Source organism: Loxodonta africana, chromosome 24 (assembly GCF_030014295.1).
Source record: "Loxodonta africana isolate mLoxAfr1 chromosome 24, mLoxAfr1.hap2, whole genome shotgun sequence".
NCBI lineage: Eukaryota > Metazoa > Chordata > Mammalia > Proboscidea > Elephantidae > Loxodonta > Loxodonta africana.
This window is the reverse complement of record NC_087365.1, coordinates 40,370,044-40,387,421: the sequence shown is the minus strand read 5'-3', so window position 1 is coordinate 40,387,421 and position 17,378 is coordinate 40,370,044. Positions and strand designations below refer to the sequence as shown.

Sequence of the window (17,378 nt, the reverse complement as noted above, 5' to 3'; positions counted from 1 at the left end):
ACTAACGCCTCCCAGGTTATTTTGAAAGATACCTCAAATACGTTATCCATAGATGTTTCAGTGTTTTTCTAAAGGACCAGGATTCTTTAAAAATAAATAAATAACTAACTATAGTACTATTATCAAACCTAAAAGTTAAAACCAAAAAACCCAACACTGGTTTGCAATTTAAAGTGATCTTTAAAAAGCTTGTTTATACATAATATTTGGGATTGTGAGAAACAATCAAGTCTGTGTTAAATTTCTTTGCCTTTTTGTTTATCGTGTCAGGGGATTTACTTATAAATGTCCAAAACTAGCCTGAACTGAGGTCATTTCAGGGTAATGTTTTTTAAAAAACAAAAACAAAAACTTTTTGGTTCAAAACAAGTTGAGAGACTGCCCATCAAGTGAGGGGCTTTGTAAGGACTGGAATATAACATTTAAGGAACTGACAAAGAAGGTGACTGAGAAGGAACAGCCGATGGGGACCTAGGAGTAAAACTAGGAGAGGATGGCATCATGGAAGCCAGAGAGAGGCGTTTTAGAACAGAGTAGTCACATATTCTATGATTCCACTTATATGAAACTATCCAGAAAAGATGGAGCCCTGGTGGTGCAGAGGTTAAAAGCTCAGCTGCTAACCCAAAGCCTGGCAGTTCAAATCCACCAGCTGCTCCGTGGCAACCCTATGAGGCAGTTCTGCTCTGTCCTGTGGGCACTGCGAGTTGGAATCGACTTGACAGCAACAGTTTTATTTTTTTTTGTCCAGAAAAGGCACATTTACAGAGACAGAAAGTGGAGGCTGGGGGTGGGGAAGGGGACTGACTGTAAATAGGCATGAGGGGTCTAACTGCAGGGGACGGAAACGCTCTGAAGCTGATTTTGGTGACAGCTGCACCATTCAGCGAAGTTACTAAAAAACCACTGTCCACTTGAAATGGGTGAATTTCGTATGTAAAATACACCCCAAGAAAAGCTGTTTTAAAAAAAAGTGGTCAGCAGTGTCCATTATCACAAAGCGCTTAAGTAAAGATGTAGAATGAAGAGCCTATTCATTGGTTTGGTCCCTACGAGGTCACTGGCAGTGGGTCAGGAAACTGGGACAGGTGGGACAGACGCTGGTGGGATGACCAGGTGGTGAAGCCAGCAAGGTGAGTGTAGATGACCTATTCCAGGTGGTTGCTTGTGAAAAGGAGAGAGACAGGTGGTGGCTGAAAATGGTTTCACTTTTTATATGGCAGAAGTCTAAGATTTGACAGCTTTTGGCAAGAAGAGACAGGACGTGCTAACCAGATGTGGGGGCTGAGGGAGAGAGGGAAGCCAAGTATGCCCCTGACATCTGGCTTGGGTGGCATGTGGAAGCTCATTTCTTATAGATGATTCCCCTATCTCCCTTTGCCTACAGCTGGACTCAGCCACACACAAGGGCCTGATGTGAGGGAGTTTCTCAGACCCTGCACATGGCAACTGCTTCTCCTCTATGGGTTTCTGTACTTAGAACATGGCTCCAAGTTAAGAGGAAGGAACAGACCTACTGGATGAATAGGCAACTGGTGAGTTTACTCTTGTGACCGAAGGTTCGAGCATCCTTCAAGGCCCTTTGCGCCGGGCCTCCAACTCCCTGTCCAGTCTCTTCCCTGACCCCCAGTGGCCAGATCAGTTTCCCGTTTTCTGGCTTTGCTCTTCCAGGCCTGCACACACTGCCCAGGATGCATGAAGTTGCACAGCACCTGCCCTCAAAAGACTTGCAGGGAGGCTCTTTCAAGGAAAGATAGGCGCTACCTTCCTGCTCATCAGAAAGAAACTTGTCTACAAGGTTTCTTATACCCGATTTACAGTTGTAGAACAAGATTTGTCTCCTAGTTTTGGCAGGTCCTGCTCAAGTCCCAAATCTGAGGTCTACTTTCTCGCTACTCATCCACCCACTAGTCATGAAGTACACTGACTAGAACCAGAAGAGCCTCTCTGTTGCTATTCCTTACATGCAATGGTCCAGCTATCTCAACACCACAGAATTTAAAAAGCACCTGGTTGTAATCCTCTTGCTCCCTAACAGTGATGACTATTCAACCACCTTTATTCCCTGAGGTGACTGCTGCCTCCCTCACTGGCCAATAAAATACAGGCTACCAAGAAGGACCTCCAGGATTCTTTACAGTGGGCCCAACACCAGTCTATCCAGACCCCAGTCCCAAAGAGATCAGAGACCACCCAAGGAGATAGCTCTCATCCCTAAACATACCTGCGCATGCTATCAAGCCAGAGGGCCTGCCTTTCTGCTAAGCCTCCCATTCTGACCACGCTGGCCTCCTTGTTCCATTTAACCTGGAGACCTCACCCTGTATTCTGAATTCCAGACTTTCCTATAACATAGGATGAGGAAGAACGATTTTCAAAGGGACATGGAGCACTGGCAAGTAGTCACAGGGACTTGCCTCCCTCTTTGAACCAATCAGTGCAAGGAAAAGTCTACATTCCACCTGGGAGAGGGCTTCTGGGATGGTGCTCTAATTAGCTTGGTGCCCTTAATTCCTCCCATTCTGACTGTAAGCTTAGCCACATAAGCAAACCCAAAGAAGCTCCTTTATTCTGCTTCTGGGCAGCACACATGGAAAAAAAAAACTGCCTCTCAAATACACTTGCTTCATCTTGTTCAACACACATTACCCATACTCAGCTTCAGATACAATTCTTGTAACCCACCTGTTCCTGTGGATTTTCTGCACCCCCCCTTACTTCCTGGGCCTGCCTCTAGCTAGGGATGTGGACTTTGGATCCCCTTTTGAGCCATACCCACAGCAGCAGGACAGATTAACCACCTGCCAGGCTAGGCCCAGCCTCAGGGGAGGGACCGGCCCCTGAGACCTGAGTGGTCAGACCACATCCCAAGCCCAGCCCCAGGGTTCCTACGCTTGCCTGGAGCCCTGGGTAACAAAGAGGCAGGCACTAAGTTTCCGTTAAGTTGTAGGAATTTATTTTAAATAACCTACAGTTGATTAAAAGGGAATTCATGATAAAAATAGAAGATACTTGAGGAAAGATGTGGGAAATGGACTCTGCACACACGCTAAACTAACAATGCCTCTAAAACTAATGATTATAGCAAAAAATGTCTTCACATTAAAATTCTGCTTTTTATGTTTTTTTCCCCCATTTTTTTACACAATTACAAAAGAAAAAATAAAAGCCCGGAAATCTTGATTATTTTTCCTTTTTTGGACCAAATACTCATTTTCCTCTAAATTTAATGACCTGTGAAGCTTTTTATACAATAAAATCTTTCAAGTGAAAGACTGGGGTTTAAAAAGAAAAAGAGGGATACCTTAAAGGGTACAGAGAATGCTCAGAACAAAGGATGATGGGAAAATGGATTCGGTCACCGATTATTTCATTATCCTCAGACTCACTCGCCCCTCATCCCTCCCGACCCCAATCCACACGATCTTTAAGATCAAGAAAAAGGTTTAAATATTTTAAAATAATTAAAAAGAAATAAAAATTCACATTTAAAAAGGAACACTCAAGTCAGGAAATATTTTCCCATCATGCTTTTCTGTGAACAGGTGTCTGAACCAAAACACTGCCGATGTCACAACTGCTTCAAGTTTAATGAAAATTGGTTCCCATGACGATAGATAGTGACGACTCTAACAGGTGCGCTGGGTTTTTGTTCTACTTAATTTTAAATTCCTGAAATGGGGAGAGGGGAGGGAGTTTAGGAATTCATTTCTATTAAAATATAGAAGTTATTGCAAAACCCTAACTGTAAAAACGCACCAATATAATCGGACTTCGTATACAGTAGCTAAGAGAATCCAAACGTTTCAGTGAAACAGTGAATTTGCCTGGCAGAACTCTGACAAATTCCCATCCACTTGCCCTCTTGAAAATAAAAACAAAATTCAAAACAAATCATACAGCTAGAATTTTGATATCTGAAATATTTTTAAATAAGTTGTCCATAGGACAACTGGCTCAGCTCTCCCTTATAATATCTCCAGGTTTATCTTTTCGCAAAGATGTTGGTTTGTTAAGACTTGCTGCCTCTCTCCCTCATGTGCGACGGCAAGCGAGGCTCACAGTTTATCCATCTTCCCCAAACCACACTGTTCCTTATCAGAGAACCCTGCCCCTTGAGACCGGCTAAAACTCGAAGTCCTCATCAGCCATGTCGATGGCCCAGGCAAACTTCTCCCGCTGGGTTTTGTTGTAAATTTTCTCAATCGGGACCCCCCATTTCTTGCACCTGCAAGCAAAGGAGAAAGAAGGGTGATTAGTGTGACTCAGACAGGAATGGCCCAGACCTGGGGCCTAAACGCAGGTGGGCTGCCTTCTCCTTTACATCAGTCTGGTGAGGGAGCCCAAGAGCAGCTTAACCACACACTAGACATGTTGTGAAGGCTTTATATGATTAATTCATTTAATCGTGAAAACGACCCTCTGAGGAAGGTACTACTATTATGCTCATTGTATAGATGAGAAAACTAAGGCAGAGAGGGTAAGTAATTAGCTTATAGTCTAAATGCAGCTAGAAGGTGATGGAGCTGAAATTCAAACTCAAGTAGTCTGGCTCCAGAGTCCATACTCTCAACCACTGCCACTGCCTCTCAAGAGCTAACTAAACCTCTACTACCACACATAAGCAAATAAACAGGGTACAAGAACTGGGTGGATCCTCTGGCCCAGACGGGCAGGTGCCATAGGAGATGATGCCTCTATCTATGCAAAGAATTCAACACCCCAACTGAATATTTTCCAGAAAGCCACTTTTTCTGGATGTTATTACATGACTGTAAGACAGCGTGCGAACAAGCAAGCAACAGAGAGAAACATTATCTGCCTTTGTAAAAAAAGATCCCTCTGTCTCTCTTTGTGTAGATCCGTCAAATGTGTATTTTCTTTTTTTTTTTTTTCTCTCTTATTCCTACCTTTCTTCTTTCATTTGTAAAAACTTTAGTGAAAAGTGAAAGATGCTCTCAGAAGCCCCTCTATATACACCCACCACATACACCACCTGAATATTCACGAGTTTATTTCGGGCTTGGAATGACAAAATGAAGACAGTAAACAAAACCAGATGACCACCATTTTAGCAGAACAGAGCAAGTGGAGCCGCTAGGATGGGTGATCTGGAAAGTTCTTTGCCTGGCAACCATGGTCCAAGGATTCAAGAGATATATTCATTCACTGCATAAATAATGCGTAAATTTTAAAAATATTTGTTCCAGAGACCAGTCAATTGTTACCCAAAAGAAAAGATGAGGAGGCAAGGAAGGGAAGGGAAGCTATATCAATGGAAACAGAACAAACAGAATGGAAGTAATAAGAATGCTGACACATTAAAAAAAACTGTAACCAATGGCACAGAACAATCTGTATAAAAACTGTTAAAAAGCAAAAACCAAACCCAGAGCCGTCGAGTCAATTCCGACTCATAGCGACCCTACAGGACAGAGTAGACCTGCCCCGTGGGGTTTCCAAGGAGCGCCTGGCAGATTCAAACTGCCGGCCCTTTGGTTCGTTCGCAGCCGTAGCACTTAACCACTATGCCACCAGGGTTTCCAAAATTGTTAAAGGGGAACCTAATTTGCTGTGTGAACACTCACCTGAAACACAATAAAATATTATTAAAAAAAAAAAAAAAATGCATATATTTGTTCCTTTTAGTAAGGGCTAAGAGTTTTCTATTCTTGTCCCAAAGTTCTAAAAGGCGCCTGCCTCTTATAAATAGAACATAAACACACTCAAAGGTAACCTAACAGTAACTTATCCAGGATGTTCTGATGTATGTGTAGACAACGATCTGGCACAGCAGAAGCCAGAGGTTTCCACAGAGGACTAAAAGTACGAGGCGTAGGAATGGCATGTGAAGGTGAACAATGTTCTCAGAAGCCCCCCTATCTTTCTTGAGCTAGCAGCAAGGGCTCATTGCTCACCAAGCCACTGAGATCCGAGGGTCCAGATAATTGAGTTTGGAGGTTCCCAAGGCAATTTGTTTATTCTCCTCTCGGTCTGTGGCCTGAACTTCCAGCTTCATCAACTGCTCCTCCAGTCTCTGCACAGCCTTTTTCTTTGACTCTACCACCCTGGAAAAATGGCAAAAAGTCATCAAGAACCAGGCCTGTCCTCTGCACCAGAACACACTGCAACCCTAACCCGTCAATTCTGGGAAGCAAAGGTATAAAAGCCCCAAGTAGAGAGATTTTCAGAAGACATCACGTGGAAACCCCAGAAAAGCTGGGGTCTCAGGGACTTTGACTGGTGTCATCCACTTTTCTCATTCGACCAACTCCCAGCTTCGCACAATACCAGGTACATACTTCTTGGTCTTTGCATCTTTCATGACCTTGGCATCGGCCTTAGCACTTTTCAGGTCTCTCCGGGCATCTGCCAGTTGTTCCTTTTTGGCATCAATCTGTGTGGGAAAGAACAGCAATAAGAATCAGAAGCAAAACGCACCAAGAGAGAAAAGAAAAGGGCTCTGTCACAAAAGACGGAAAGTAGTCTCCACCAGCCAGCCTAAAACACCAAGGTGTGGCTTCATGAAGGCAAAGCGGGTACACGCTGACTGGTATTTGTCTACATTTTTCAGTGAGCCTTCAACAAATGAGGGTTCCACAGGGCAGGAGCCTCTTTAGGCTCAGGGAAAAGACCTTCCTGGGACTGGGAATCTGGATTCTAATCTTTCAATCAGAGAATACTTTGGTTTTCGACACCTTGGGAGGGCTGTAGATAAGAGCTGTTTATCAAATGGATCCTGTGCTAGGTTTTAGCCTTCATTTTAAGAATACTGTAGGAGATACTCTTTATGAAGCCTGAGACAGGATCCTTGCATCTACTGAGCAAGCCTGGGCTCTCTGCCCAGATTCTGCCAGTGTCCTGGTAAGGAGTTGCCAGCTTTTCAAGAAAAAAAAGATGCAGTGACAAGAATATTCAATGGACCAAAAAATGGCAATTAAAAAAGGGACCCAGGTATCCAAACAGCTCAACCAGTTTGTTCCAAACCAATACATGGCATGACCCAACTTTGTCATTCTGTTTCAAAAAGGAAAGAGATCTGAGGTGGGAAGTAAATTAGAGTAGTTACGACTCAAGAACAGAGGTATGAAAACATTTTCATTTCCAGATGAAATCTTGTGGAGTCCCCATCTATAAAGGAAGAGACAATGGCAGTTTTGCCTTTTGTTGCTTGTTAGAACCCTTGAAGCATCTCTGAAGAACCTGACGGTCCTGTTCAGACAGCAATGAGTATCCAAGCCTGTGAGCTCACTCTGCTGGGGGCAGGAGAGCCCCATACCTGGTATCACCTGCTGACCTGTGAGGTCAAGGGAACCTCTGCAGAGTACATACGTGCCTGACTCACACACTTTGGGCAATTGTTCACTGAGCCTAGAGTCATCTATTATATATACTCATACAGCCAGAGACTAAAAACAGAGGGCACTATTGTGAAAGAATCATTACATACATTTCACTATGAATGGCTTACTTCCAACATCTATGCTGTCTAAAGCCAAACTAAGGGAACTGATTCTATACATAAATGCATCACAGACACCCCAAGCCAGATTCTTTTAGGGCCAGAAATGCAGCAAACCAGAATCTTTTAACCATTTCTGCGAATGCTAAATTTGCAACGCTACTCAAATTCTCTCAAAGTGTCAAAGACTCCATTGATTCACTTGGCAAACGGGGGCGTGTGTTTGCTTTGTGGGCACACAGGGGATGGTTCCGAGGTTTGGAGGGCTCGTCTGGCAGGCAGCCTGGGCTGCCCAAACAGTGGTTCCAGAGTGAGACCAACAAAAGACCTCCTCATGCTCCAGGGAAGGGTTTCCAGAATTAGGTAAACACCACCTGAATATTCATGAGTTTATTTCGGGCTTGGAATGACAAAATGAAGACAGTAAACAAAATCAGATGACCACCATTTTAGCAGAACGGAGCAAGTAGAGCCGCTAGGATGGGTGATCTGGAAAGTTCTTCGCCTGGCAACCATAGTCCAAGGATTCAAGAGAAGATATATTCATTCACTGCGAACATGGACATCCCTTCAAGAAAGCTAGGTGGCACCTACAGTATAAACCATAGATTGCGTATGTCTTCTGACCCAGATGTCCTACTCCTGGGTATTTATCTTGAGGAAATCTCAACAGAATTTGCAACCTGAAAATTTATGTCTTGCTCTATAGCATTTTTACACTCCAGTTGTCCAAATATAGTATTCTGTGGGCTTGGATTAAAGATACCATATTTGTAATTTCGCTAACCTCTAATTAAAATTTAGCATTTCTTCTTTAATTATGAATGTAGGTAACAAACCATAGTGTATCAGTAGTACTTTATTACCAAAAGAAATCATATTTTCATGGCATATTACAACTGTTGCAGAAAACTTAAAATATCATTTATATTAATTACTGTCTTGAAATTTATAGTAATTACACCCACCTCAAAATCTGATTTATGAAGTTAATAAAGAATTACATCCATTACTATACCACGGACTTGCCTTCCAAACTAGGGGGCTCATCTTTCAGCACTATATCATACAATATTCTGTTGATATCTATAAGGCTTTCCTTGGCTAATTTTCCAAGTAAATCACTAGGCCTTTTTTTCTAGTCTGTCTTAGTCTGCAAACTCCGCTGAAACAGGTTCCCCATGGGTGACCCTACTGGCATCTGAAATACTGGCGGCTTAACTTCCAGCATCAGAGCAATACGACCAACTGACAGATGGGTGCTGATACCTAGCCGTTACTAACACAGAAGTGCTCATCATCAAACGTTAAGTGCCTTGTGGCTTAAACGCTCAGTACCAGGCACAGAGTAGGAGGGAGGAGAGAGGCACACAGAGGAGGAACGGCATCCACTGGTTTCCGTGTCAATCTCTTTCTCTAGTAGGGCAGCAACTCTGGCACAGTCAAGTATTCAACAGACGTCTGATGATCAACTATGTAACAATGATTCATATTGGATGTGTCAAAATAAAAATATTTGTGCTAGGATTATGGGGGACATTATTTTCCAAAATTCTTTAAATATTATTTCATTATCTTTTCAATTTGAAATAATCTAATTTGGGAACAGTCGTATTTTTGGGCTGTAGCAAGAAATTGTGAAGAAGATTCTTTGTATCTATTTCCTCATGTATAAACATAGTAATTAGCAATCTTTCAAAGAGGGTAACGTCAGATTTAGGTTTTCAAAATAGGAAGCGGCCAATGTAGAACATTTCTGTTCGTAAAATAAATACTTTCTGAACAACGGCCATCCTGATACTCGCCATCTTGACCAGGAACAGCTACTATCAATTCCCTTGTTAATCTTCAGCACGGACCTTTCTCCTGAAACAGACCCAGAGATGGCCTCCTAATCTCCCAACCCAAAGATCTGAATTATAAATAACTCTCATTTTCACATAAGCTACCCACAGCAGACATTTGCTACCCTACCACCCAGATCCAAGATACCTTAGACTGCAAGTTCATCATGGACTTCTCAAAGGTTTTTGGTGGTGCCCTCTGATGGTTACAAAGAATTGCAACAGCTCGATTGGCACGGTTATAAGAAAGGATCTTTGCTGGGATGTTCTCATCCGCTGTAAAGAAAGGTAATAGTAGGAGGGTCAGTTTGTATACCAAGAAAGCACACACAACTTGTCTTCTCCTAGAGCTTTATCCCCATGATTTTAATGGCCCTGATCTCACTCACATGATCAACTCAAATATCCTCTGAGGCACAGGGTCAAAATCTGAGTATAAACAGAGTTATAAGAAAATGACGGCAGAAATTTCATATGTAAGTTTAGCCTGGGTAAATTTTCATTACAAGAGGAATTCTGGGTCTCAGCAGTAGTATAGCTAAACCTAAACCTTGCTCACCCAGGGAGTTCTGGTCAGACTGTTTGTCTGCTTGCCTCATCTCCTGCCTCCCCACCTAACCACCCAATGAAGCCTGAAGAAAATGTGGGATTGGGACAGCAAGTCTGTAGAGAAGGACAAGACCAATGGGCCATGAGTTTCATATTTTTAAACCACAAGGCAGTATATTTTTTAAAAGAAAAAATTCAAATGTCATCTAAAAATTTTTTACTTGAGTTTTGTGGCTCTCTTTATTCTACCCAAAATACTGACCGTCAACATACTCATCTCTGGGTTTTCTGGCTCACACTCTAAGGCCACTTGACACATTTGCAGAGAACAGAAGAACTTAGCAATGACTGAGCTTCAGGAGCCCTGGTGGCACCATGGTTAAGAGCTCGGCTGCTAACCAAAAGGTCAGCAGTTCAAATTTACCAGTCGCCCCTTGGAAACCCTATGGGGCAGTTCTAGTCTGTCCTATAGGATTGCTATGAGTCGTAATCGACTCAATGGCAAAGTTTTGGTTTTAGGAACCCTGGTGGCACAGTGGTTAAGAGGTTGGCTGCTAACCAAAAGGTTGGGAGTTTGAATCCACCAGCCGCTCCGTGGAAACCCTATAGGGCACTTCTACTATGTCCTATAGGGTTGCTGTGAGTAGGAATCAACTCGAGGGCAATGAGTTTGGTTTTCCGGTTTTGAGCTCCAGGAAAAACGTCTGTGGATCTTAGCAATACCTTCTGTAAGGCAGTCCTTAGAAGAATATTACCTACTCGTGGGGGGAAAAAACATGACAGAAACCCCAGGGAAAGGATTTGCACCTTTATTTTTCTAGTAACCATGACAACCTCACTCTCTCCAATTTAACGGAACATCACAGTACTACGTCTTTACCCCGTGAACTTTACAGTTAATGTATATACAAAACACAAAATGCAGGGATTTTCAGAGCAGATGCGAAATCCCTGTCAGCATTTTGTGAAATCAACCTAGAAGCTGAGGTGGGAGTGGGGGAAACAGCACAGATCCTATGTTTATACAACTAAACCTTAGCTCTCTACTAGAGGTCTTGGGGGGAAAGAGAAACAAGATTACGGAGAGAAAGTGGAACTGATCTAGGACTTAGCTAAGCAAGGACATCGAACACTGTTAGTAGGGGTGTGACCCCTGTCTGGCCAAGGAGTACTTACGGGCTGTGAGTTCTTTTAGCTGCTGCTGTAGCGTGATGGAGGCATTGTATGTACGGAACACCTTGGCTGTCAAGCCCTCCATGAGGTCCTGAAGATGCTTATTTAGAATACCAGTCTGGTGGAGACAAAGCAGCAGAGAAGATATTGGGATTTGGGTAAAAGCCACACCATCCCTGACCTTTCTGGCAAACCCTAGGAGTCATTTCTGCCAGTGCAGTCACAACGTTGCCTAATTTCCTGCTGGCGGGAAATTAGGAAGAGAGGGTAAAAAATTTCAGACTACAGGGTTGTACAATACCTCCCTATGAAGTGCTTAAATCTTAAGCAAGCAATAAAGTTAATGTGCCCTTCCCTGATAAGACATCAGGGATAGGTCTTGGGTCTTTAGCAAAGGTGGCTGGGCATCTGCAGAAGCCAGTAGAGGATAAAAGGCAAGGTCTGTCTACCCCTGCCTTGGAGCTCTGACATTCCTTCTGAGCGAATCCTGGCCATGGATTTGCTGTATGCCTTGAGGGAGGAAGAATGTACGGGATGCCACAAGGCGGGGCCAGGCTTAAGGGAGAGCTCAAGTCACCCCCAAGCCACCCTCTTATTTGGGAGCTTGTGAGGTTCCCGCTGGCACTCCCTTCCCAGCCAGAGGAGTACTTCACGCACATTGAGTCTATCAAAAAGGTCATCTTCAGGCTGCTTGTTCTCCATAAATAGTTGTAGGTTCTTAAAAACCTAAAAGAAATAAACAAAGCCTAATTATTATTTAAAACCTTTTGCTTTGAATAATTTCACACTTATAACCTGCACAGCACATGTGGCTCACTCACTGTCTCTACATCTGTGTATGTGCACAGTGATCACTATTTTTTCTGACCCATTTGTGCCTAACTTACATATACTATGGCCCTTTACTCCTAAATATTTCAGTGTGTTATTTCCTAAGAATTTCCTTTACGTAACCATAGTACTTAGATTCATAAATTCACAGTAAGACATACTTTAATCTACCACCCATATTCCAATTTTGTCAGATGATCTAATGATATGCTTTACCTTCAGTACAGGATCCAACCTAGGCTCAGGTATTACATCTAATACTTGTCAGGTTTCTTTAGCACCCTTTAATCTGAAGCACTTCCGAAGCACAGCAAAGCCTAATTACTGACTGAACATCAGACTGAGGATGAGCTGGGTTATGGGGACACTGCACTATGTAGGTCTCTGAGTCAAGTCCAGGACTTTGGGGAAGATCAGGTTGGGGGATTATGGAGCTGCAGCTACAGGCTCAGAGACCTGAGTACGAAAGGGCTACATCTTCACTCAGTCAGGAGTTGAGAAGAGGTTGAGCAAAGCTGCAAAAGTGATAAATGTGCACTATGACCAGGAGATGCTGAGATGTGGTTAAATCATTAAAACAGTATGCTGGGTTAACTGTGACATCGAGTTTGCTCTGAAGGTCAGCTCTCTACAGCATGCTCTGTTGACCAGTGCTACAGGAGACAGTCTCTCATTCCTAGGAAGAGAGCAGAGGACGCCAAGGACAAAAAGAAAGTACGCGGACACCAAGCAGTAGCTCTTCCTTCTTTTTCAAAGTCCTTTTTTTCTAGTGCCCAGCACAGTGCAGAACATACAAAAAAAACATCAAATGCTTGTTGAATGAACAACTGAATGAAAAAATAATCAGGGACCACAGGACACATTAACTTACTCGTTTTTCAACGGGGACCTTGTTATAGTATCTGATCGAGTCCTTCCCAAGAAAGTCAAACTCTACCACGTATTCCTGACCATCCAACTCTGGATGTAGATTGATGTGCTCCACGCGAAGAGAGCAGCAACCCACAGTGTCTGCTGTTTCTCCTTCCTCCTTCTCATTGCCTGCTCTCAGAGCAAGCTGCCAGGGAGGAGAAGGAAAAAAAAAATAGTGAATGAAGAGACTGGAATCTCAGAGGATCTCTAGGAAACCCAAAACAGAAGCCTCCCATTTCTCTTCCGGGACAACGCATCGGCCTACGAGGTCTGGAAACTGTGGATTCTGCGATGTCACCTCCTCCCCTGTGGGGTGAGGTGTGGAGAGACACGGCCATACACAAGCCTCCTTTTCTCTACTTTGTTCTCTCAAAGGAGGATGGGGGAAAAAGAGATTCTAAAAAAACAAGCCAAAAAACAAACCAAAAAAAAAAAAAACAACAAAGCAGGAAATAAAGCAGTGTTTCTACTCTCAGTAAGCAGACTCAAAAAGGCTAGTCTAAATTCTGTTTAATTTTGAGACAATTCAGAATCTGTGCTAAAATATACCCATTTTCTTCTGAAGAGTACTAAGAAACTGATTTCCTCCAGAGCACTGTTTTTCAAACTGTAGTTGTCATCTATTATCAAATTAATTTTGTGAATTATAATCACTCTTTTTTTTTTTGGAGTAGGTTTTATTGTGGGTCAGTCAAAAACAGTTTGAAAGCTACTGCTTTAGAAAATGTAACAGTATTTCTGACACATGCAGATTCACGCACGCAGATCCTCCTAGCAGGCAGACTGTATTCAGGATAGGAGCAGACACACTGTGGACGGCTCTCCATTTCTTTCTTACTAGACCAGAGGTTCAGTGACCTGCCACTGTCTCTACAGTACTTAGTAGAAGGCCTAGAGTGGATGAACGCATCTTTGTTGAGCTCTACACATTAGCTGATGCCAAGAGAAAGGTGCTCCCACCTTGTCGATGAAGTACAGGGCTACTGCTCTCTGCCGTACTTTCATCTCTTTGGACTTCCAGTCTTCTCGATATTGGTTCCGGATCTTGTCTACACAATTCTTCAGCCGCCGAGCAGTCTCGTATTTCTGCCAGTCTTTCTCGCCCTGCAAAGACCCAACCCAAAGGTGGATTGCTGAAGGGACGCAGAAGTAAAATATCCAAGTTCAGAGCTTTGAACCAAACGAAGGAACCTGAGCTGAAGCATGGTAGAAAAAGAGTAGTACCGAAGAGAAGGCTTGGGGCATTTAATCCAATGAGAACTCACAATGTCCCACTTAACTGTCAAGCATGCTGCTGGCTCCTGTCTAACTGCTAGTAAAGCCTCTGGCTTTCATTCTGAAAAATTTTTATGTTCTTGGGAAAAGCCCACATGGCATGTCCCCAAAACTGACTTTTCTTGTCGGTACAAAGGGTACACAATATCTTTAAGATGCAAAGGGTCTATCGACATTGCCATTCCTCAATTAGCATCACAGCCTTGCTGCCGAATCTATGACCCAACGGCAGTTTTCTGCTAAGACTCAATTCCATTAAATCCAAGATGACCATTCAAAGTTTAATCAAGCTGTCAAAGAAACAGAACCAAAGTCTACAACATGTAATTACGAAGAAACACAACGAATTCCAGGAACAGCTGTAATTATTCACTATTTTCTAACTTCTGCATTTAAACATGTGCCTTGATTAAATAGAGGAAAATAATGTTTCTGGGAAGCATGTTTTTTTTTTTTTAAACATTAGGTCTTTTGGTGGAAGGTTTAAAAAGTGATTCTAAAGCCAATGAAGAATTATTAAAAAGCGTGTGAAAAGATCCAATTTAAATGACACCAAAGGAAGAGCTGTGCTACCACACTGGATGAAAATAAGCTCTAAGGCAAGAGTTGACAAGGTACGAAACAGACTACATAACATGAACAACACAGGGAAGGAACTGACGACTCTGAGAAATTCTGCTCTTACCTCCCCGACCCAGCAACAGATAAGGGTGGTATTGATCTCTACCCACGTAAGCATGTTCCTGCCTATGACACGGACACATGGTCCCTGAGGCATAAGAACTGTGGTCAAGTTAACTGGCCTTGTGAACATGCAGGAATGTGGGATACACAGAACAAAGTGTCTTCCACTTCTAGACCTAAACTAACGTTCAGAAATTAAAGCTTACATGGAGTGTGCTAAGGAGTCATCAGCACTCTCCCGGGACTGTGTGTGTACTAGTTGTATGTACTTGTTTGGCTATAAAACAAGAGGTTCAGTAACTATCGTGTGCAGAGGTGATTTAAAAGTTGGGGATACAGAAGAAACATCTAAGTCCTTATTTCTGACATTGGGGAGCTGAAAATTTCTCAAAGTACATTTTGACATTTAAGATGGTAAATTAAAAAAGGTGTAATACAAGCTGTCCTCATGTACGAAATCAGTAATAAATCTCCATGACAACTGTTTCTACACACACATACACAGAAAAAAACAGACCCTAAAGGTTCATTTCCAACAGCAGAGCATCAAGCTCAGGAGTAGGCTCTTGCCCATCACTCCAGTGCACATAGGCCTACCAAAGCCAATCCCCTAGGGTAACATTTGCTCAGTTCCTTAATCATGCCACTGAAATGTACGGTAGGATTCAGGAAAACAAAATTTAGAAAAACCCAACAAATAAGTCATTCACAGAGGATACCACTGCATAGGTTTGATTCTCTTAAGTAAGGACACTGGGATAGGGTAGGGATAGGTAGAAGTGTCTTGTTCAAGTCTAGCAGGTAAGGGCTGGCCTTCAGAAGTATGCTTGTCCCTGCTGTTTTCAGTCTCTGAACAGAGTTCCCATTGAGGGCCACCATGCTTGGATACGCTTTTTCAGACTATTTCTAAACAAGGTGAGTCTGGGCGTTCTAGAAAAGGTCTTTATCAAAATCATCTCAGTAGAACAAGGTATTGACTGCAGGGGGTGGGGCAGGGTTGCTTTTAACCCTCTCTCCTCTTCCTCAACTCACTGATCCCTCCATAATGAATAAAAAAATCTAATTTGACTGGTTAGGGCTGACATTCTTCGAGCAACTTTTTTTTAATCTGGTGGGCCCATAATCATTTCTCTAATACAAGCTGTTTATTCATTCAGCAGTGGGTTACTTAGGGTCAGGACATAGACTCAGGGTGGCAAGTGGGAGAAAAGGAGGTGGGCTAAACCCTGTTCTCTAATCCAGTTTTTCTGAGAGATTTGTATTGGAGATGACGACATTTGCAATATTCTTAAGGTGCTCTTTATTTCTCACTAGCCTGGTGACCCCGTATGAGTCTGTCATTGTTTAGAACCCCATAGAAGAGGGAGTGAATGGCATTCTAAACATCAAACATATGTTGCATTAAAAAAAAAAAAAAAAAAAAAGACACAACTGGGCTATCTGTCTATACCACGTCCACAGAAAAAAATCCAACCAGAATTTCACACATGCTCACTTTTAAATACGGTTGTCTTTTTATAACTGATTTGCAGAGCTCTTTATACATTCTGGATGCAAGTTCTCTGTCAGCTATACACAGTATGAACATTTTCTCCCAATAATCCCCCCCCCTTTTTTAAACCCCAATGAAATGATTCCTCTTTCATTCTGATTAGAAATTTTCAATTTTAAGATTTTATGTTATACAAATATACATATTTAAGTGTGCAGTTTGATCAGTTTTGGAAATTACATACACACCCATCTTATGAATGAAGTGCTGCTAATACTCTTGTAAAGTCCTTTTGTGGACACGTTTTCATTTTACTTGGGCAAACATATAGAACTAGGATCAGTATCTCATTGTGGTTTAAATCTGCTTTTTATTGATGATTATTAATGATGCCGAGCACTCTTATGTGCTTATTTACGTATGGCCAATTCTATATCTCCTTTCGTCAAGTGTTTGTTCGGGTCTGTTGTTTCCTTTATGATAAGGAATGTTTGTCTTTTTATCACTGAGTTATAAAGAGTTCTTTGTATATTCTGGATACAAGTCCATCAGACGTACTTGCTGCAAATATTTTCTTCCAGACTATACTTTAACAGTGTTTTTTGTTGAATATAAGTTTTAAATTTTTATTGAGTCCCATTTCTCAATTGTTAGCACTTTCTGTCCTAAGAAATCTATGTCATCTTCAAGGTCATGAAGATATTCTACAATGTCATCTTCTAGAAGCTTTAATGTTTAGGTCTATGATAATCCTTGATGAACAGATTTAAAACTTCTAGAATCTTATACCAAGAAGTCTGGCTCAGAATATAATTGTTTTTTTAAAATAATTAGGTCTTATTTTAGCTAATAAAACGCACCAAAATCAGAGCTTTCCAAGACTATGAATTTTATAGAGACATTTTTCTTCACATCTAGCCCTTTAATCCCCAAGCAGTTACATTTGAAAGACTGTAGGTACACATATCTTTGAAACCTTTTAGGATTATAGGTTCTAATGAAAGAAAATACAGAAGTGTGTATTTGGCATTGAGAGTATTTTAAAAAGATTAAATGCAATGTGATGTCAACTTCGACACTGAAGCTCTTCATTTAAAAGAAAATCACAATGGTAAATTTTGTTTATAAAGTTTAAACTGGTTTGAAGAATTTTATT

General features: G+C 42.0%; 1 protein-coding gene across 2 annotated transcripts in view; it reads right to left on the bottom strand.

Moving 5' to 3' along the window:
- Positions 1–2,616: 2,616 nt before the first annotated feature.
- Positions 2,617–17,378, bottom strand: part of TOP1 (DNA topoisomerase I) — an 88,432-nt gene continuing 73,670 nt past the window's right edge. For both annotated transcript variants that reach the window (XM_064276084.1, XM_064276082.1), the window contains 8 exons: positions 13,732–13,875; positions 12,731–12,916; positions 11,686–11,754; positions 11,032–11,146; positions 9,455–9,582; positions 6,303–6,397; positions 5,919–6,068; positions 2,617–4,228 (listed from right to left, as the gene is read on the bottom strand). In XM_064276084.1, coding sequence (XP_064132154.1) covers positions 4,126–4,228; positions 5,919–6,068; positions 6,303–6,397; positions 9,455–9,582; positions 11,032–11,146; positions 11,686–11,754; positions 12,731–12,916; positions 13,732–13,875 — 990 coding nt within the window. In that variant the 3' untranslated portion in view covers positions 2,617–4,125. The remainder of the gene's footprint in view (positions 4,229–5,918; positions 6,069–6,302; positions 6,398–9,454; positions 9,583–11,031; positions 11,147–11,685; positions 11,755–12,730; positions 12,917–13,731; positions 13,876–17,378) is intronic.